The following is a 20,211-nucleotide window of genomic DNA, read 5'->3' as shown; positions in this document are numbered from 1 at the left end:
TGGGGCAGGGGATGGGGAAGACAGAGAAAAAAGGAGAAATGAAGTTTATTGTTCAACGCTCCAGACCAGTGCTTGCATAATGATGTTTCCTTACACATGAAGGAATCACAGCTCAGTGCAATTGTTTTAAAACAACTCTCACATTGCTTCTTTTCCCTCCAAAGCCAAGGATTTCCCCCTTACCCTGCCCCAACCCCTCTCGCTCTGCATTGTCCTCGCACGGCCATTGTGTGGGAGTAACACAGCAGGTGTTAGTCCAACAGCTCTGCACCAGAACAACTCCTTTCCAGGACACTGTTCCACACTCTGGGAATCAAAAGTGCCTCAACTGCCACTGCTATCAGGATTTTAGTTTTCCCACAGGGAATTCACGGTTTGGTTTCAATTGTAAAGTGTAAAGAATTCTCAGATACTGAACACAGCTCCTGCTTCTCAGGACAGCCGCCTCATTGTCATCCTCTCTGTCATTGTAGCAGTTCTGTCGCCTCTCAGAGCTGTTACAAATCCTCACAACCTGGCTACTCTCAGCCTCCTTCTACTCCCCAGCCAGTTACAACAAAATTCATGTTTATTTACAATACAAGGAATACAAATATCATTTACTAAACCCTCCCTCCCAAGAAGAGATCCAGCGGTTACTGTTTCACCAAAAGTCAGTTGTTGTCCTTCATCCATTGCTCAATCCATTGCATAATCTGATCCAAATTTCTCTCTAGGTCCTCGGGAGTGTTGCTGGGTAACTGGTGTACAATTTCCTTTTTATAGGACAACACAGCTTCCTCATACAGAGTCTGAAAAATTTCACACTGAATGTTGTCCTGCAGCTTCTTGCCCGTGTAGCCCCTGGAGAAAGAGCAGCAAGAGGCAGTTTGTCACTGTGATATTTTCTGAAAAACCCCTTCGCCAGGATTTCTTCTCCTGGGAAGCTGAGAAGCCTCAGAGAAAAATGAAAACAAAAATTATCTGATTGCTTCTCCTGTTTTTGCTGCTTTGGAATGTGCTCTGGAGGTTGTTTACCAACTGGTCATTGTTTGATTGGTCTCATGTGAATTGTTTTAACTTAATGACCAATCACAGCCAGCTGTGTCAGGGCTCTGGAAGAGACAGCCACGAGTTTTCATTATCATTCTTTCTAACCTTCTGTCTGTATCCTTTCTCTATTTTTAGTATTGTTTAGTACAGCATTTTTAAAATATAATATAATAAATATAATATAACTACTATTATATCATATATAAACTATAATAATATAATATAATATAATATAATATAATATAACATAACAATACAATAATAAATTAGCCTTCTAAGAACATGGAGTCAGATTCAACCACTCGTCCTGCCCGAGGAGCCCGGGAAGTGCCACAGCAGAGTGAGGCTCAGGGCCAGCTCAGGGCTGCTCCTGGAGCCAGTGCAGCCCCACGGGAGCCCTGCCCAGGTGCCAGCCAGGTGCCAGCCAGGTGCCACACCTGCTCTGCAGCCTGTCATACAGACAGGAGTTGTCTGTGCGCAGCACGAACACGATGTGGAACCAGCGCTCGGGGAAGAAGTCGCAGCCGTGGTAATCCACAATCACCCCTCCCTGGCCCATCCTGGCCTCCAGCTCGTCCACCACCTGCACACACAGACAGACAGACAGACACGTCAGCCTCGCCTGGAACTGCAGAGACAGACAGAGAGAGAGGGGCTCACCTGCCCTGCAGAGAGAGAGAGAGAGGGGCTCACCTGCACTGCACAGAGAGAGAGAGAGAGGGGCTCACCTGCACTGCACAGAGAGAGAGAGAGAGAGAGGGGCTCACCTGCACTGCACAGAGAGAGAGGGGCTCACCTGGCAGAGCCAGAGACAGGGGCTGGCCCTGACTGTGCACTCACCCTGTCCTCATCCAAGATGGGGCAGTTGTACTCCTCATCAAAGCCTTCATACAGCTCTCCTGCAGCACAGAGAATTCCCACTGTTTGCTGGCTACCACACTCGTTACCACAATTAATTTACAATTAATTTACCACAATAACTAACATTTCTGTTTTTGTCTCAGGAGACTGCAGGCAAAAGGCAGAGCTCAGGGTAGGGCACACTTTGTGTACCAATCCATGCAAGGATGGGTTTGTTATTTATTCCTTGGCACAAGGTGTGCTGCTACAGACACAGATAAACTCATGTAATGCACAGACACACGGGTGGGTTTGGGCGGGGCTCACCTGCACTGCACAGAGAGAGAGAGAGAGAGAGAGGGGCTCACCTGCACTGCACAGAGAGAGAGGGGCTCACCTGGCAGAGCCAGAGACAGGGGCTGGCCCTGACTGTGCACTCACCCTGTCCTCATCCAAGATGGGGCAGTTGTACTCCTCATCAAAGCCTTCATACAGCTCTCCTGCAGCACAGAGAATTCCCAGTGTTTGCTGGCTACCACACTCGTTACCACAATTAATTTACAATTAATTTACCACAATAACTAACATTTCTGTTTTTGTCTCAGGAGACTGCAGGCAAAAGGCAGAGCTCAGGGTAGGGCACACTTTGTGTACCAATCCATGCAAGGATGGGTTTGTTATTTATTCCTTGGCACAAGGTGTGCTGCTACAGACACAGATAAACTCATGTAATGCACAGACACATGGGTGGGTTTGGGCTGGAAGCGACCCCAAATCCCACCCAGTGCCAGCCCAGCCATGGCAGGGACACCTTTCCCTGTCCCCAGGTTCCAGCCTGGCCTTGGGCACTGCCAGGGATCCAGGGGCAGCCCCAGCTGTGCCAGGGCCTGCCCACCCTGCCAGGGAACAATTCCCAGTTCCCAATCTCCCATCCATCCCTGCCCTCTGGCAGTGGCAGCCATTCCCTGTGTCCTGTCCCTCCATCCTTGTCCCCAGTCCCTCTCCAGCTCTCCTGGAGCCCCTTCAGGCCCTGCCAGGGCTCTGAGCTCTCCCAGAGCCTCCTCCTGCCCCCCAGCCAGCAGCTGTGCCCGTGTCACAGCACCTTCCTTGGCCAGGTCGCCCACGTTGACGTAGCTCAGCCCAGCTCTGGAGGCCAGCTCCTTCCCCAGCGTGGTTTTCCCAACTCCCGGCGTGCCTGCAGGACAAACCACAGCCAGAGGTAAGGGCAGAGCTTCAGGCGCCCCCAAAGAGCCCCTGCCAGGTGACTGGAACCTTCTGACAGCCCACGCTGGAGAGTCCATGGGATGAAAACGCGCAAAAAGCTGCAGGGCAAAGAGAAACAAGCGAGGGCGGTGAAACGGGACAACAGGGAGAGAAGCCGGACTGTGAGCGGAATGTCACTCACGGCGTGCAGGACGGGGGAACCTGCACTCCTCCGAAAGCCCTCGGTAACGCGGGGGAGCCGCGCGTCCTCACGAAGGCGGGGAGCTGCAAAACCGCGCCGGGCTGCGACCCCGCACCCCGGAGCAGCCAGGCCGCTGCCTCATAACGCACCCGCCCCGGGCCCCAGACCCCAACTCCCGCCGGGCTGGGTCCCCGAGCCCCCAGGGAGCGCGGGCCCCCGCCCCGGTGTCCCCGGTGCCCACCGGTGATCAGCACGTTCGGCCGCCTCATGGCCGCCGCCCGTCGCCTTGGAGACACGTGCGCGGGGGGCCTCCGCCGCCGCCGCGCGCGCCGATGGCGTCACCGCGCTGCGCCGCGCGGCGGGGGCAGCTAAGGGACGGCGGGGAGGAAGGACCCTTCGGCGCCGTGTGAGGGGACGAGGCCGGGCCGGGAGCGCCGGGAGCTGCCCGGGATACCGGGACACACCGGGAGGAGTCACACCGGGGCTCTGCCTCCGCCAGCAGCACCGGGACACACCGGGAGGAGTCGCACCGGGGCCCTGCCTTCCCCCGGGGCACCAAGTCCCCTGGCCTCGGATCTGCGGCGGGGCCCGGCAGCGGGCCGCAGGCGCCGGGCTCCCCCGGGCGAGGATGTCCGGCAGCGGCCCGGGAAGGCCGGCGGAGGTGGGTGCGGGACCGCTCGTTCCTGCGCGTGTTTGTCCTGTTTCCATGGGGGCTGCTCTGATCTTGGCTGAGCGAGATTGGGTTTGGTGTGGCTGCCTGCGGGAGGGACGGCGCTGTTTGACGGGAGCCCGGCAGTGGCGGGGCCGGGGCACGGACACCGCTTGTCACAGAAGCTCCCGCTGAGCCACAAGGTGCAGGAGGGACCCCCAGAACCTCCCGTACACCGCCCCACACCCCCCGCTTTCTAACCCGTCAGAGAGGGGACTAGAACCAGCGCGGGATGATGTTAGTGCCAGTGAGCAGGGCTGCAGACAGCGGGCAAGACGTGTCGGGACATGTCTGGGAGAGAGATCTCCGGGAAAGGGTCTCGATGTGGGCACTGTCCCAGTCGCAGGGGGGACTCTCAGATCCTCTGGTGCAGTCTGTGCCGTGGGGAGCACGAGGGCGGGGTGCAGCCTGCCTCTCGCCCCTGAAACAGTCCCAGCAGCAGCCGTGCACTCTGAGTGAAGCGTGCTTTTCTGTCATCGCTAGGGCCACAGGAGCCTGCAGAGGCTGCTGCTGCTCCCCTGGGATGGCAGGAGGCACCTCTGGCAAGGCTCCCTGGGGGCTGGGGTCCTGCCCTGGGGGATTTGGGGTGCAGGGTCCCAGCCCGGGGGGGGATTCGGGGTCTGGAGCCTGGGCCCCATCACAGCCCGGGGTGGTTATGTTATGAGGAGGAGAAACCCCAAAACCTCCCATAAACTGCCCCAAGCCCCTCAGGGAGGGCTCTGGGTGCAGTGCCAGCCCCAGAGCTGTGCCGATGTCCCTGAACCTCACAGCCTCGCCCTGCAGCACTGAGGCTGCCAGACACATTTGATAACGACAAAGAGATCAGAAGCAGGGCTGTTCACTGCCCAGTGCAGCAGTGAGCACTGCTCTGGAGCCAGAGCTGAAGTGTGAATGTGCTTCTGTCAGCAGTGGGAATGTGAAGGGCAGGCTGCCCTTTGCTTCTTGGAGTTCCAGCCTTGAGCACTGGGGTGGCTGTGTGACAGTTCAGGAGCAGTGACAGAGCAGAGAGTGGCCCTCACCCAGGCTGTGTGCACGTGGCCCAGCTGGAGCAGTGACCCTGGGATCACACCACGGGAAGGGAAACGTCAGGAGGTGCTGCTGGTAAAATTTGGGATGGGGCATTTCCAGTGTGAAGTGCTGCCCCGCCAGGCTGGGCCAGCTCTGCAGGAGCTCTCAGTGGTGTCACTTGGCTGTTCCTTTCTCTGGGGATTATTCCAGCTCTGCCACAGCTTCAGCTCCCTCAGAGGATGTGGAATTTTGGGATGGAGGACTCGGGCTGCTTTCAGCATTATTCACCCCAAAAGCAGCGTGACCCCCTCCTGCATTTCCCGCTGGGGCTTTGCAAGCAGGGCCTTGTGGAGCTGTCTGAGCCCCTTGCAGCAGAGCCTCGGGCTGCAGCCAGCTCTGTCCTGCTGTGTTGGCCCAGGGTCTCACAGCCCTTTTGGGGAGGCAGTGTCTGTGCTGTCACACGTTCACCCTGGCGTTCACCCCACACCGAGGGGCTGCCACGGGCCTAGGGTCTCACAGCCCTTTTGGGGAGGCAGTGTCTGTGCTGTCACACGTTCACCCTGGGCATTGGCACCAGCCTGGGGCTGCCACGGGCCCCTGTGGTGCTGCTGGGGGTGAGCCTGCCTCCCTGGCCCAGCGGGGTGTTCCTCTAATCCAGAGTCAAATCCTGGTGCTGCTCAGCACTGCTCCTTGTCCTGGCACAGGCTCTGCTTCAGCCCCAGCTGCCCCAAGCACCAAACACTCCTTGACTTTACTGTGCTGCCTCAGTAGCTGTCCTCTGCCAAATATTTCTAGCTTCTGCGCACAAATGGTTGCATTGTAAATATTTTTAAAAAGCTGGGGGAAAGCGCCAGATACTGAAGACTACAGAGACACTGTGAACATTACCATCATATAAAAGAGGTCTGAGTAAGCTGATGCTGCTTTTCCATTAATTTTTAATTCTTTAGGTCGGGTGTGTGTTCGTGGAGTTCTCAGCTTGTTCTCATTTGCCAGTTTGCTGCAGAATACTCCTGGCACAATGATGCAGCTTTCTTTTTCACACAGAAGAATCACAGAACCCCGGACCAGTTGTGGCTGGAAGGACCAAACACTGTGTTTGGGAAAGAAGGAAAACTGGGTGATTTACAAACAAGCTGCTGAGCCTGAATGCAGCCTGAGCAGCGGAGGACAGAGTGGGCACTGTACATAAAGCCCTCACTGCAGAAATAACTGCTCCTGTTTCTCTGGTGCCAGCTGTAACAGTGCTCCACTGTCAGAAACTCTGGAGAGAAAAGTATCATTACAGATAATTTTCTTCCTCTCTCTTCCCCAGTGCCACGCCAGGGACACCCCCCACGGTGTCCAGCCTGGCCTGGGGCACTGCCAGGGACAAAAATTTTGCATTTTGCAGGTGCCCAGCTGAGGGGGAGGAGGCTGCAGTGTTCCTACCCAGAGGTTTGTGTTCCCGCAGGTGGCAGAGCGGCCGGCACGTCCCTTCGATGGCTTCTTTGGGAGCACAGGCCTCGGCCTGTGCGCCGTGAGGCCGCTGAGGGGCAGAGCCCGTGGGCAGAAGCAGAGAGCCCCGAGCCCCGTGGCAGAGAGGAGCAGAGCCCCAGCTCGTGGCAGGAAGAGAAGCAAGCCGGGCGCCGCCGATCTGCCCTGCCGCAGCCAGGCCCAGCAGGAGCTGCCGTGGGTGGAGAGATACAGGCCTGAGAGCCAGGTGTGAGAGCTGGCCCCTGCCCTCCCTCTAACCCACCCCCTGTGCCAAAGCACAGGCCTTCTGGGTCGCTGGTTGGCTCTCAGTGCTGGTGGATGGCTGCCTGCCACTCCCCAGGGAGCTCTCCCAGAGCCTCCTCCTGTCCCACAGCTGTCCCAGCCAGGCGTGCAGCGGCTCCCGGTGCCCGAGGCAGCCCAGCTGTGCCAGCCAGCAGCTGTCCCCGTGCTGGGGGGCTGCTGTGACACAGCACCTTCCTTGGCCAGGTCCCCCACATTGGCACAGCAGGCACGCGCTCCCCCAGGCTTCCTCAGCAGGGAAAGCTGCTCAGGAGGTGTTGCTTCCTGTCAGTCCAGCTGTAAACTCTCCAACCTGTTACTGAATTCCAGACACGTCTGCTACTCCTAGCACTGGGGGGACACAGCTGTGTGGGATTTGTAGAAGTTACAAAAAACATAAAAAGGACTAGCTTCAGCAAGATTGTAGTGGTACCAGTTAAAGGATAATAAATAGCTCATTATTTCCTGACTACAAAAATGGAAAACTGATTAAGGAGACAGGATGATCATCCTTAACTGTAGCATTGCTTCTGCAGAGCACACATGTAACTGTAACACACACCAACACGTCTGTTGGTGCCCAGCATTGGTGTCTGTGGTGGTCCAGCATTTATTCTATTTAATTTCATCATTAGAAACCAAGAGTTTCATATATATATATAACCTTCACATATTTTAACCTTGTTTCAGAGTGACCTTGCTGTGCAAAAGAAGAAGATTGAGGAAGTTGAAACCTGGTTAAAAACACACATATTTCAGAGGCAGCCAAAGCAGGTAAACTTGCTAAAATCTGTAAGTGGAAGCATCAAACCATACAAATGAGCTGGATGCAATTTCAAGGTCAGAGAGAAACCTCAACTGAGGGACATAGTCACTGTGCATCTTGTGCATTGTAAGAAATACTCTAAGACCATAGGGTAGAGCTTTTACATTTATTTTGGGCTTATGCTCCTAAGAGGTGGATTCTGATTTTGCTCAGAAATACTGTTTTCTGGCATCCAGTCATGAATCACAGCTCTTCAGTATGTGCTTGAAACTGCATTTTATTTCTGCCAGATTAATTTTTAAGTCTCATGACTTAAACATTGCAGTTGCACTGAGCTGGTGTGAGGCTAGTGAGGATGTTTTTAATGTCGATTGATCAGAGGCATTCTTAGACACAAATTGCCAGCCTTGCCCAGTGTTTTCCAGAGCTAATTCCTCAGGTGAGTGTCTGTTGTGTTGGCAGTCACATGCAGTTTATTTAGCAGAGGCATTAGGAGCTGAGCAAGGTTCCCAGAGTCCTGGTTCTCTCTGTCTGAGTACTCAGCAGGTGAATTAACAGATTGTGTGACTGGGCTTTCACTGGGAGAGAGGATCCTTACCAGAGAAACTGCAGGAGAAGTTCAACCCATATTCATCCCTAGCCAGCTGTCTTTGTTTACCACATCTGTGATTGTGTTTTGTATCTCTGTGTCAGGGTGGCTCTGTCTTGCTGCTGACTGGCCCTCCTGGCTGTGGAAAAACTGCAACTCTGCAAATTCTAGCCAGAGATCTTGGCCTTCAGGTGCAAGAATGGACCAATCCACTCTCTTTAGACTTCACAAAGGAAGACTTGAGGAACATGTTTGGCCATGGTAAGTATGTTGGGGTTTTTTCTTTTTTTCTTTCCCCTTACAGTTAATTTTGTGGGTTTTCTATCTTGTGTTTTTGCTTTGTTTCTGTCTGTTGTGTATGAAATCAGATCCACATCCATGTAAGTCCATTCCATAGTGTTTAATGAGAATCATTCTGTGGCTTTTATCTGGAAGGGGATTTAGGTTTTTTTAGTGTTTAGTCCAAAATAATTGACAATTCAAATCAGTATAGAGAGCTCTGTAATATCCTGGATATAATCTGAACCAAATAAATGAAACAGGTAAGTGTCTTTAGGTCCTCAGTTGAATTACACCCCTTTAAAAATTCTCCTGTGTTTGTCACGTTTGCCAAAGGGCTTGTTCAGTGCTGCTGTCAGAAAATAACACGGGTGGGTATTAGTTGGTGTGGTATTTATATTTTACTTGGTATAATATAGAATACATATTTTTAATTAGTTTTCTTTTTCAGACTCAAATTTTCATACGTTTCCGAGTCAGGCCCAAACAGCTCTCTTTCAAGATTTTCTATTAAGAGCAAATAAGTATAACAAACTTCAGATGCTTGGGGAGTCCTCAGAAAATGATAAAAAGCTTATTCTTATTGAAGTAAGTGAAAACTTGTGCAATGTTGTGTTTAAAACAATGCCTTTTGTTGCAGTGTTGGCGTGCTGAGTGCCTTCAGATACTGGAGTGGTGTTTCCCAAAGCTAGCCTGCTTTCTGCAGATGAGATCTTCGTTACTGTTTGTGTCTCTGCAGCAGCCTAGAGCCACGTCCTGCAGTTAGTTGTGCCACAGAAGGAAGTAGTGAGGCAGAAATGGGAGTCTGGTGTGAGCACAGAGTGTCAAAAAGCAGATCAATATTGAGAAGTCATTCCCACGCTTCTGGATGGTTTAATTTCCAGAAATATGTATGTGTATAAACAGGAAGAGTGGAAAACACACCACTGCTCCTGTTCTTTTATGATGCAGGGGAGTATAGGGGACACTGGAGAATGAACCCAAGCAGGAGCAGTTGAAATTTAGCACTTTCTGCCTGGTTTTACACAGGTGTGTTGTTTAGGGCACAGGTGTGAACTCAGGGTTTCTGGGCAGGTACAAGGCTTTATTTGTGCTTGTGAAGAAGTGTGTTTCAATAGCAATTTCTTTCTGAGGTTTTCAATTATTTTCCCAAGATAAATTTTAGAAATGGCTAGTCAGGTTGTCTATAAACTTTCAAGACCAAAACAGACAGAAATTCTGGCAGGGTAATGTGTACTGTAGAATTTAGGAAGCAGAGTCTCATAAGACTTGTCTTTACTAAGTCACCTTCTTGTGCAGGTCCTGTCACACCTCACATGTGTTTTCCCCAAGGGAGCTGCTTCCTGCAGTGTTGTTCTGTGGGTGAAACTCCTCTTCACAGGCAGTGTGATCACCCAAGGCTGTGTCTTAGGGAACTGAGGCAGTGAGAAAACATTCCTTTGTAGATGATCATTTTCCTTAATGAGACACACTGTGCTTTGGGTTTGTTTCCCCCTGCTGCTCCTCTGTCCAGTGTCAGCTGTGTTTAAATGTAGTTGACAGCAGGCAAACCAGGAGTGTGAAATGTGTGCCATGACATCAGTCTGTGGAGGAGAATATTTACATGTGAATGTCATGACAGCAGCTCTTTGTTTTGGACAGGACATTCCTAACCAATTCTACCGAGATCCTGGCAGCCTGCATGAAATCCTCAGGTCAGTGGCAAAGGAGTTGTTAATTATGAGCAACCTGTGAGGCTGCTGTTTAATATTCATCTCATTTTGTTGTTCTGCTGTGCAGGAGTTTTGCTCGCAGGAGCAGGTGCCCCCTGGTCTTCATAATCTCAGATAACTTCAGTGGAGACAGCAACCAGAGGTCACTGTTCCCCACTGACATTGTGGAGGAGTTGTGTATATGCAATATTAGGTGAGATCTTCTACCTCATTAAAACATGGTACAAATTACTGAGAGGTTAGAAACTAATTTTTTTTTTTTTTTTTTAATGGAATTCAACAGTTTCAAGCCTGTTGCACCAACAAATATGATGAAAGTTCTCAATCGAATAGCTGCAGCAGAAGCCTCTATGGTAAGTTGTCAAACTCATAATGTGCAGGGCTAGGACCATGTAAAAATGTGTTGTTTTTGTTACTGTATTTGATCTTTGGCAGCTGAGCCACACATCTCCCCAGAGCAACAGAAGAAAGGAACAAGCTAGAAAGATACTTTGTTTTTAAGATTAGTTTTACTTGACCTGTGGTCCAAGTCTGCAAAATTGCTTCTGAAAATTACTCTGGTTATTACAGTAACTATATAAATGAAACAAATAATAGGAAGAGATATAATTTTTCATGCATCCACTGAGGCCAGAAGAGGTCGTGAACCTAAGTATGGTATTGTTCCTGAACTGTTTTGATTACCAGCAATATCATATTGAGTGACACTTTGCAAAGAGTTATGTGCATTTTTCTCTTTAATATTGTTATATAAATTGTGACAGTGTGCTTAAACAAATTAAGGTTTTTTAAAGTTCACAGTGTTATGTGGTTTGAGCCTGTGGTGGGTCTGTTCTTGCTGTGTGTCAGGGGTGGGTTCCCAGATGTTTAAACACTCATTTTCCTGCTCTTCTGTTGCTTTGAATGCTGTTTTTCCTTGTAGAACAGAGAGAATTGCACGCTTGACAGAACTTCTCTGGAGCTGCTTTGCAGAGGTTGTTCAGGTGACATAAGAAGTGCAATAAACAGCCTTCAGTTCTCCTCTACAAAAGGTAAAAGTGACGGTTTTGTGAGGTGAAGTGATATTTTGACCATTTCTGCAGAAAACACATTCTGTTCACAGCTGCAGCACAGGTGGGTGAGTTGCAGAAGCATTCTGGACACGCTCCTGTGGAGCAGGAATAAACACAGGGGGTGAGTGGGGCTCAGCTGTTGCAGGCTGGGCTTAAGCCATGACACTGTGCATGTGCTGATGGGATGTGGTGAAATACCCTCTTTTCTTCCTGGTATCTCTGCTGTTTGTGTTTGCTCTTCAGTTTCTGTAGGAATATAAAAAGGCAAAAGACTTTAGAAAGTGCAGAAAAGTCTTAGGAAGTAGACATAAAGCTAAGAAAGGTTAGGAAATTCTTAAATATTTTTGTGGGAAACTAAGTTAAAACTAAGTGAATATATTTATATTTATTATAAGGAAGAAGAAAGAATAAGTACTTACTGATAATTTAAGATGTGAGAAGTTTTAGATATATGTTTTGCAAAGATGGAAAGTTTTAATCTTAAATAATGAACTATCGTGAATTGTTTGAGGTTTATAGAAGTCTTTTTGTTAATGTTAAAGGCAGGTGGTCTTTTTTTTAATTGGCTAGATTATAAGGACTCTATATATTTTTTATGCTATTCGTTCAAAGAATATGTAGAAAAAGGATTTGCTTAATCTGCTCTTTTGTCTTTGATTTGGATTTGCATGGATGTTGTTATTTTTTTGTGTCTCTTGCTTTTTGCTTGTATGATACAAACAGATAATAAATCTAAAGTCTGCAACTAGTCAGAGTTTCATTTTCTTTGTGAAGCATGGACTGATATGGCAGAAGTGGTGCTGCTGTGTTCAGTTACAAAAACACCACAAATAACTTTATATAAATTTGTTGTCTTGTTCACATCTTTTTGTTGCGCTGTCTGTCTGCAGCCTTAGGTGCAGCTTTAGTTTGGAAGGGGTACTGTCATTCCTTGGTTTCTGCATTTCCCAAACTGTGATTTTATGAGCATTTCACAAGTCAGGAGTTGTTAAGGAACTGGTGTATGCGAGTTGCATTTTTAAAAGCTGCACCCTGGCACGTGTTGTTCATTCTCAGGACTGTGAAATGGTGACACCATTCACATTAAACTTAGGCCTAAGGAAACAGACTCAGCAATTGTCTTCTGCTGTATGTGGTAGAGTAGCAATGGTGTTGTTACTGTCACACTTTTTGTCCCTCCCATTTGCTTTGCAAGCAGCAAATATGCTCATGGAATACAAGGTTAAAGGTAGTTTCAAGCCCATTTTTTAAGAGGGAGTGTTTACTTTGAGTTTTAGAGTATATTGGAATTAGCTGGGCAGTGTTAGTTACATTACACAAGACAGAGAGTAAAGTTTCTACATTTAACTTGCAGATGTTGAAGGTCAGTTATTCTGATGAAGTCTGCAGGTGTACCAGGCTTGGATTGTTCTGTGTGAATCAGAAAAACAGGATTGCTCTCAGTGGGGTGATAATGCCATTAGTATGAGTGAATATCAGATTGGTGATATCTGAGAAAAGCATGCAGCATCTCACTGCTGGACACATCCTGCACAAAATCTAAGTAATGTTAAAATAACCAGTTTGTGTAGCTTTTAATAAGTCTGGGAGATTCCCCATCTCCTTGCTGGTCTCCTGAGCATGCAGCTTTTTTTTTTTATGTATGTAAAGTGTGTTTCTTCATGTGTGTGTCTATCACATCATGGATACATTCATTTCCTGACACTATTAATGGGTAAAATAGATCCATGGTAATTGTGGGAGAAAAGAAAAATAAATACCTAAAGGATAATTTATCTGAGCTCAGTAAGGAACATTCAAATGCCACGAAATGAAATTGTGGGTGAAAAATTTCAAGTTTATTAATATAGAGTAGAATAAGGGTTTTATTTTATGAAGCTCAGAACTTTGTGGAAGATAGTAGGCAGTTGGAAGAATCACCTAAATGAAATGTTTTCTTTGCCACTTTATATTTCAGGGAGGGAGGTTTTGTACAGATAATGTCAGTAGAAGACAAAATTGATAAGTAAACAGGATGTAACTGAAATAACAGTTACAAATATTTGTACTTGTTCTTCATAAACATGAAATTTAAACCTGGTCAAGTGGGGAATGTGTCAGAACTACAAGGCAGATAAGCCTGAAAGCTTTTTTCAAAGACAGCTGTTTATTGTTCAGGAAAGTACTTGGTACCTCAGCTGTGGCTTAAGGGGCAGAGGTGGAATGAAGGTAATGAATGATGCTAATTTAGGTACCTGATTTGTGTTCCTAATAAATGAGTTTCCTCAGAGTGCTCCCATTTATATGGCCTGTTCTGTTCCTTTTATTAGTACTGGTTGTTCACACAGCACAGCATAGTAGAAATAGCATCAGCAGTAGCATAATAGAAAACTTCTGTAGAGTCCTGTTCTCTGTCTTGATTTTATTTTTTATTTTATTAAGTAGGCTGCTCATTGGAGAAAGAATTTTGGTCAAAGAAGAAGAAGAGCTCCACAGTAAAATGTGAGGAAGCAGGAGTATCCAAAGTACGAAAGAAAAGTAAATGTGATACCTCAGAAGACCAGGAGATACAAGCAATTGGTGGCAAGGATGCATCCATTTTCCTTTTCCATGCTCTGGGGAAAATTATTTATTGCAAAAGTAAGAAAACTTTGACTTATTCTCCCTTTCAGTGGGCAAAGCATGTCAGCTGCTACTAGCTGGAGTTGCTACAGTAAAGCCTTGGATGGGCTCTGTCTGGTCAGTCACAACAGCATAAAATCAGCTACATCAGGGTCCCTAATGCCACTGGCTGTGCACATTTTGGTAGCAATCCCAGTACTGGCTCCAAAACCAAATGAGGAGAAGTACTGAGGTGAGGGAATACAAAAATTACTTTGTTAGATGTGCTATATGGAGCTTAATGCAACTAATTGTGTGTTGCTGACTGTGTAATATTGACTATAATAATTAGGTACCTGTGCCTGTCCCAGAGCTTTCTGGGAATGGAAAAGGCTGTAATTTAGCTGCTGGTGGGGCTGACAGTTGCTGACATTTGTGAACATAAAGGCTGTGCACTCGTTTTCAGGAGAAGCAGTGCCAGAAGCAGAGTGCCCTCAGCTGCCTGCTCACCTGTGCAGACACCGCCGGGACACGCTGCTCATTCAGCCTGAGGTACTCCTGCAGTGCCCCCACGGGTGCACCTGGGCCCTCAGCATGTGGGGTTTGTTCTGGCCCCCTCACTTGGTGTGCCTCCAGTGTGAGTGAGGGAATCACCAGCCCCTTGTGTGTGGGCATCACTGCACAGGCCTTGTGTTCCAGCTCCCTGGCCTGGAAGCGCCCCAGCCTTTCATACTAGGGTCCTTTTCCTTATCCACCTGTAAAACCCAAACTCTTCTTCTTCCTGCCAGGAAATTGTGGAGAAATCACATATGTCTGGAAGCATGTTCAACCTGTACCTTCACCAGAACTACGTGGACTTTTTTCCTGACATAGATGACGTAGTGAGAGCCAGTGAATATCTGAGCACTGCTGATGTCCTTTGCAGTAACTGGAGTGTAAGTGTCATCTTTGTATAGGCACACACTTGTCTTTAAGTACTTTGATATTGAACCCTTGTGCTTTTTACTGTTTTTCTGAGAGTTTTCTACAAACTGAGGGTGTGAGTGATTTGAATTGTTAATGAATGCTAAAGTACAGCAGAGATGCAGCGCCAATGTTTTGTCTTCCTGCCAGGAAATTGTGGAGAAATCACATATGTCTGGAAGCATGTTCAACCTGTACCTTCACCAGAACTACGTGGACTTTTTTCCTGACATAGATGACGTAGTGAGAGCCAGTGAATATCTGAGCACTGCTGATGTCCTTTGCAGTAACTGGAGTGTAAGTGTCATCTTTGTATAGGCACACACTTGTCTTTAAGTACTTTGATATTGAACCCTTGTGTTTCTGAGAGTTTTCTACAAACTGAGGGTGTGAGTGATTTGAATTGTTAATGAATGCTGAAGTACAGCAGCTGCAGAAGAGATGCAGAGCCAATGTTTTCTCCAGCTTCTGTCAGCATTTCATTACAATGGGTTGTAGTGTTTCTAGGATACTCTGCAAAGTATTTCTGAGTGGAATATGTTTCTGCTAAGAAGGAATCAAGCTGTTTCTTTTCTCAGCTGCTTTGCATACAAGTTTTGCAGTAATGTGAGCTTCAGAAAGCTGAGCATGCTGTGCCACTGCGTGTGTCTCAGTGCAAATGAGCTGCCTGGAGCTCACCCAGGGCCCCTTTTCTCTCTCAGGCACGGCTTGTGATGGAGAGCTACAGTGCCTCCGTGGCCACCCGGGGGGTGATCCACTCCAACACCTCCAGAGCCTTTGCCCACCAGCAGGGAGGCATGGGCTTCCGACCCTTGCACAAACCCCAGTGGTTCTTGATCAATAAAAAGGTAAATCCTTGATTTTGTTTTTTCTAAATTCTTTCTCCCCTAAGGTGTGACTGTTCAGTAGTATAGATCATATTTGACCACAGTGCTAAACTTGTCAAATACCCTATTTTGATATAGCCTGGTTCTATAAAGCACTTGCTAGAAGAGCAGTTTGCATCACTCCTTTAATGTAAAAATAAATTGGAAGCCACTGACAAAGTCTGATGCCTCTGTCCAAGCTGGCATGTTCCTGGGAGAGTCTTAATCCTAAATTAATAGAGACACAACTAAGTACTGTTAAGTGTTTCTAGAACTGAGTCTGGTTTTGTGCAGTTTGAAGCACACTGAACTGTTGTATGAATGTAAGAAATGCCTGCTGTTATGGTTTATGTGTTTATCAGAAATAGCTTGTTCAGGTGACACAGCAGGGCTTGGCATTTTCTTACATTTGAACTAATATGTTGGTAAATGTTGGTAAAAAATGTTGGTAAAAAAACTAAAATGTTGCTAAAAACTAATATGTTGGTAAACCTCAATGGGCTGGGAATTCTGTAATCAAGGAATAATTTTTTTTTTTAATTTTAATGCCCAGTAAAAGGCAAATTTGAAAGATTCTACAGTTTTTAAGATTGGTATGTTAACTGCTTGCCTTTTCTTTATCTGGTCTCATTTCTTGTAGCTCCTGTAGCAGGCAGGAAGAAAGTCTGCATGTTGTGGTACAGAACATCTACATTGCTAATTTACCAGGTTTTTCACTTGTGTTTCCCCCCTCCTCTTTCAGTATCAGGACAATTGCATTGCTGCAAAATCCCTGTTCTCAAGCTTCTGTTTACCACCTGAGTGCCTTCAGACAGAGCTGCTGCCTTATCTTGCTATGTTAGCAAACCCAATGAGAAACCAAGGTAAGATGGATCAAGGTAACTCTTGATCTTGCAGTGTTTTTGCAGTTGAAACATACTGACAAATTCCATAAGCCAAAAGGTCATTGCTGTTTATGTTTTTGCCTCAGCATGAAACAAATGTTATGTAGGTGATGCCCAAAGATGCTTCCAGTACCACAGCCACAATTAAATCTGCCCTGGTAGCTTGGGTCAAACTGTAGTGACTCAGGTGCTCTGTAGACTTAGGGCTGTGATTATATTTGCTGGAGGATTTGATGAGAAGAGTTTTGGAAAGCCAGCAGCCAATACTGGCTAGATCTTCATTGCTTTCTGAGGAGACAAAGGACTCTGCATGATTCAATGTGAATCAAGCAAAAGCCATTTATTGTGCCTCTAAACATAGTTGATATTTACTTCTAGTCTTGGTCTACACAGTCATGCATTCCTTGATTGGCAGCTTGGCTTTGTCCATGAGGCAAGCACACATCTTTTTATTAATCCAATTGCTAGAAGCTGTAAGCATCATTTTACTGGGGTTGACACCCCTTTGTCTGTTACCAACTTTTCTGCCTCTACTTTCTTCTTGCAACATCAGCTTTTTTATCCACACAGATAACCTTGTTCCTTAGTTCCAGAAGGTTAGGCTGGTTCATTTAGTACACGTCCATTTTCCTGTGAATATGCTCCTACCCCTTTCCAGTAACAGCAACACACAGCAGCTCAGAAAGCCTTTCACAGATAAAAGAAGCAAAATTCCAGTTGGAGTGTGTTAAAAAAAAAGACAGTTAAATCTGAGATAATCCATTAGCAAATAGTTCATGCAGAAAAATTTACTTTGAGTGATACATAATGCAAAAATTAGTATGTAGAGAGCTGGGTCACTTCTGCTGTTGTTAATTGTTTATAATAAAAAGCATCATGTCTTAACTCAGGCCTTGACATCAGGATGAGTGAATTTTGTAGGCTATAGAATAACAGCTTTACATGATAAATACACAGGGGATGAATGTCAGGGATTTGGAATTTTGTGTGTAGGCCATCTGTACATGTGTTGTGGTAAACTGTAACAGGTTGGGGGAAAAAAAGTTGCATGCACAGTGTTCTGGTATCTAAAATATTTCAAATATACACAGGGATACTCAGCTAAGGTCAGTGTTTATTTTCTGGTGTGCTCAGCTGTGTGTTCATTATGATCTGCCTGGTGTGATACTTGTGGCTCTTTGTTCTTAGCTCAGATTGCTTTTATCCAAGACGTGGGGAGGCTGCCACTGAAAAGACAGTTTGGGAGGTAAGCTGAACTTCTGTCTGTAGTTAAGAAGTGAGACTGTGTCATATATGAAGGGGAAGAACCCTTTCATTACATAAGTCTGTCATGTGACATTCAAAGTATTTTTCAAGGTTTATTTAATCTGAAATTAGACAGCTGCACGGGTTTCATCTGGTAGAAGTTTTGCCTGTAAGGCTGCTTAGAGCAGACCTGTGTTGAGAATGCATGGTTTCTCATCAGGCTCTGGCTGCTGACTGCTGAGAGCCCAGGGTTTCCCCTGTGGGACTGCAGTGCCCTGCTGTGAGCCTTGTGAGCCCTCTGGATCCGAGACTTCATTTGCCCCAGCAGAGCCTCAGCTACACTTCTATGGCTGTGGTGCCCCCGGAATTTAAAAAGTGTTTTAATTGGTGTGGTTTTAGCAAAGAATCAAGCTCAGAGCTGCAGTGAGACAAACTGTTGTCTCCTAACTAGGACACAGTTTGTTGAGGCAGCTGACAGAGCATCTCCTACTTGTCCCTGGTGTTGCTGCTGAGTTTAAACTGTGAATTTCCAAGCTGTATTTCCAGGAGCCACCCTCTTCCCCAGCTGTTGTATTAAAAGCCATTTTGGCTGTTAGTCAGGGAGGAAGAAGAGTATCCCTAAGGAATGTATTTCTTTGTAATCCCCCTGGACTGCACCACAAGGTGTGAAGTTTCTCAAATTAACTGTAACTTCCTTGTCCCTTTTGAGTTTCCCTGCAGCATACCTGTGGATACTGACATTTTGTATCTGCATTAATAAATCGGTGGGGTGTCACAGTGTCAGATCCCGGGGGTGACACCCTGCTGAAAGCACTGTCATCCTTTCCCACCTGCTCAGCACAGAGGAAATGCAGGTGCTTGCTCCCTGGGGCCCTGCTGGAGAGCAGTGTGTTCCTGAGCAGTCCCCTCTGGGAAGGGAGGAGGTTCTGCCCGGGCAGCACGAGCGTGTGCCGCGCTCAGCCGCGCTCCCGGTGCTTTGCAGGCTGCAGCTGGAGGCTCTGGGCGACAAAGACCCCGGCGTGCCGGAGCTGTCCCACGGGGACGGCGACCCCGAGGGGCTCCCCTCCAGCCAGTCCAGCGGCAGCGACCTGCCCGGCAGCCAGCCGCAGCCCGTGGCAGCGCAGGCCCTCCTGGAGGAGGAGGAACTGAGGATCGAGGAGTACGACAGTGAGTGAGAGACCGCGGCACGCCCTGCCCTGCGGGGCTGCCGAGCCGCGCACAGCCCGGGCTGCTGCCAGCCCCCAGGGAGCTCCCGGAGCCCCCCTGCCCTGCAGGGCCGGCCTGAGCCCCGTGCTCATGGCCTCTGCTGAGCCATGACACTGCCTGAGGGTGCTGCCAGAGAGAAATAAAGGGCTGAAACCAGTTTGAAAGAGACCAGAGATTTAGCAGCGTCGCGCTTAAATTATTTGTATTTTTACACGTCTTAATATACTCTGCAGTTGTGCAGTGTGCTTCCTGAGTACACGTTCCGTAAGTTGTCAGCATTTGGAGGGTTTATTCGAATTCACACTCTCAAAAAAAAAAAAAAGGTGTTTGGAAGTTTAGCCCTTCTGGAAAGAGGAGGCTGAAATTTACACCTGAAAAGTCACCATACTGATGATGTAAAGAAGACTTCTACTGTATTAATACTGTTTTGTACTCTGACTTACAGAAGACATAAATAAGATCTTCTTGTCTTTATAAGTGGACCTAATGTTGTACCATGGATTATTTTGTATTCCTCTTGGAAAAAAAAAATTCTTAACTTTTGGAGGGGAAAAAAAAAAAGGCAGCAATTAAGCAGAAGTTGCACTTTGTAGGAAGTTAAATGTATAATGTGCAGTTTTTCTCCTTGACTTGCAGTTGTGCTGGGGGAAGTACTGATCTGTGTTTGGTAACTGGCACATGGTTGAATGCTGTGGTTAATGCCACAGCAGAGAGGAAAAAACAGCTTTGTGTGATGCACATTGGCATTTCTGTAGTGCTTACAGCCAGTTTAGTGAGAGAAAACGTGTTTATCCACCCTGACCTGGGGTTAATGCTATTAAAGAGTCTGTACCTGTCCTCTCAAGGGACAAGTGTAGTCTTCATCTACAGCTATTGCTTAATTTTGAAGGAGGAAATTTCTCCCCTAAGTCTAAGCTGTACTCATTACAGCAAACCAGAATGTCTTTGGCTGTTCATGACCATTAACCCTTTTCCAGGGTGGTTTGGATGGGCTGCTCCTGGGGTGCCTCCAGCACAAGTAACAACCAGGCACAAAATACTGATTTTTATCTTGCAAGCACACTCCCACCCTCCTTTGCTGTGTCTTTTCAGCTTTCTTTACAGCAGCCCCAGGTAACTGCAGCTGCTGTGCTGGCCTTTCCCTTGTTAGGGCAGAATGCAGTGCTCACCTGGCCAATCCCACGTGGCACTGCGAGCTACAGAGCTGTGCTGCAAAGCCTCTGTCACGTGAAAACACCACTGGGCACACACACACAACCCCTGTTACTCTGCTTGCACCCAGGAGCGCCAGTGCCCAGGTAACACCAGCTCAGGTGGGGC

General features: G+C 47.5%; 2 protein-coding genes across 4 annotated transcripts; one reads left to right on the top strand and one right to left on the bottom strand.

Annotated features, from left to right (window-relative positions):
* Positions 1–27: 27 nt before the first annotated feature.
* Positions 28–3,588, bottom strand: AK6 (adenylate kinase 6). Its single transcript, XM_041426627.1, has 5 exons — positions 3,519–3,588; positions 2,975–3,067; positions 2,314–2,372; positions 1,470–1,615; positions 28–843 (listed from the first exon to the last, which is right to left on the bottom strand). The coding sequence occupies exons 1-5, from the start codon at positions 3,544–3,546 to the stop codon at positions 654–656; spliced, it is 516 nt and encodes a 171-aa protein (XP_041282561.1). The 5' UTR covers positions 3,547–3,588; the 3' UTR covers positions 28–653.
* Positions 3,589–3,644: 56 nt separating this feature from the next.
* RAD17 (RAD17 checkpoint clamp loader component) lies at positions 3,645–19,708 on the top strand. 3 transcript variants are annotated; one of them, XM_041426624.1, is made up of 16 exons: positions 3,645–3,938; positions 6,448–6,696; positions 7,440–7,523; positions 8,209–8,365; positions 8,835–8,971; positions 10,025–10,077; positions 10,163–10,288; positions 10,379–10,448; positions 11,018–11,126; positions 13,572–13,766; positions 14,194–14,279; positions 14,516–14,662; positions 15,392–15,538; positions 16,299–16,419; positions 17,629–17,686; positions 18,668–19,708. In XM_041426624.1, exons 1-16 carry the CDS (start codon positions 3,906–3,908, stop codon positions 18,858–18,860), a joined length of 1,965 nt encoding a protein of 654 aa, XP_041282558.1. In that variant the 5' UTR covers positions 3,645–3,905; the 3' UTR covers positions 18,861–19,708. The 3 variants fall into 3 exon arrangements, with proteins under 3 accessions (XP_041282558.1, XP_041282557.1, XP_041282559.1); XM_041426623.1 differs by having other exon boundaries at positions 13,569–13,766; XM_041426625.1 differs by lacking the exons at positions 3,645–3,938; positions 6,448–6,696; positions 7,440–7,523 and having other exon boundaries at positions 8,249–8,365; positions 8,822–8,971; positions 13,569–13,766.
* Positions 19,709–20,211: the final 503 nt, after the last annotated feature.

Source organism: Onychostruthus taczanowskii, unplaced genomic scaffold (genome assembly GCF_017590055.1).
Source record: "Onychostruthus taczanowskii isolate IOZ18803 unplaced genomic scaffold, ASM1759005v1 scaffold92, whole genome shotgun sequence".
NCBI lineage: Eukaryota > Metazoa > Chordata > Aves > Passeriformes > Passeridae > Onychostruthus > Onychostruthus taczanowskii.
This window is presented reverse-complemented; position numbering and strand designations above follow the sequence as displayed.

Coding starts and splice junctions, on each gene's coding strand:
- AK6 (XM_041426627.1), bottom strand. CDS start 3,546: ATGAGGCGGCCGAACGTGCTGATCACCG. Junction 2,373..2,974: donor GGGCGACCTGGCCAAGGAAG/GTGCTGTGACAC, acceptor TCTGTGCTGCAG/GAGAGCTGTATGAAGGCTTT. Junction 1,616..2,313: donor CCATCTTGGATGAGGACAGG/GTGAGTGCACAG, acceptor CTGTGTGTGCAG/GTGGTGGACGAGCTGGAGGC.
- RAD17 (XM_041426623.1), top strand. CDS start 3,906: ATGTCCGGCAGCGGCCCGGGAAGGCCGGCGGAG. Junction 10,289..10,378: donor TTGTGTATATGCAATATTAG/GTGAGATCTTCT, acceptor GGAATTCAACAG/TTTCAAGCCTGTTGCACCAA. Junction 14,280..14,515: donor CGCTGCTCATTCAGCCTGAG/GTACTCCTGCAG, acceptor TCTTCCTGCCAG/GAAATTGTGGAGAAATCACA.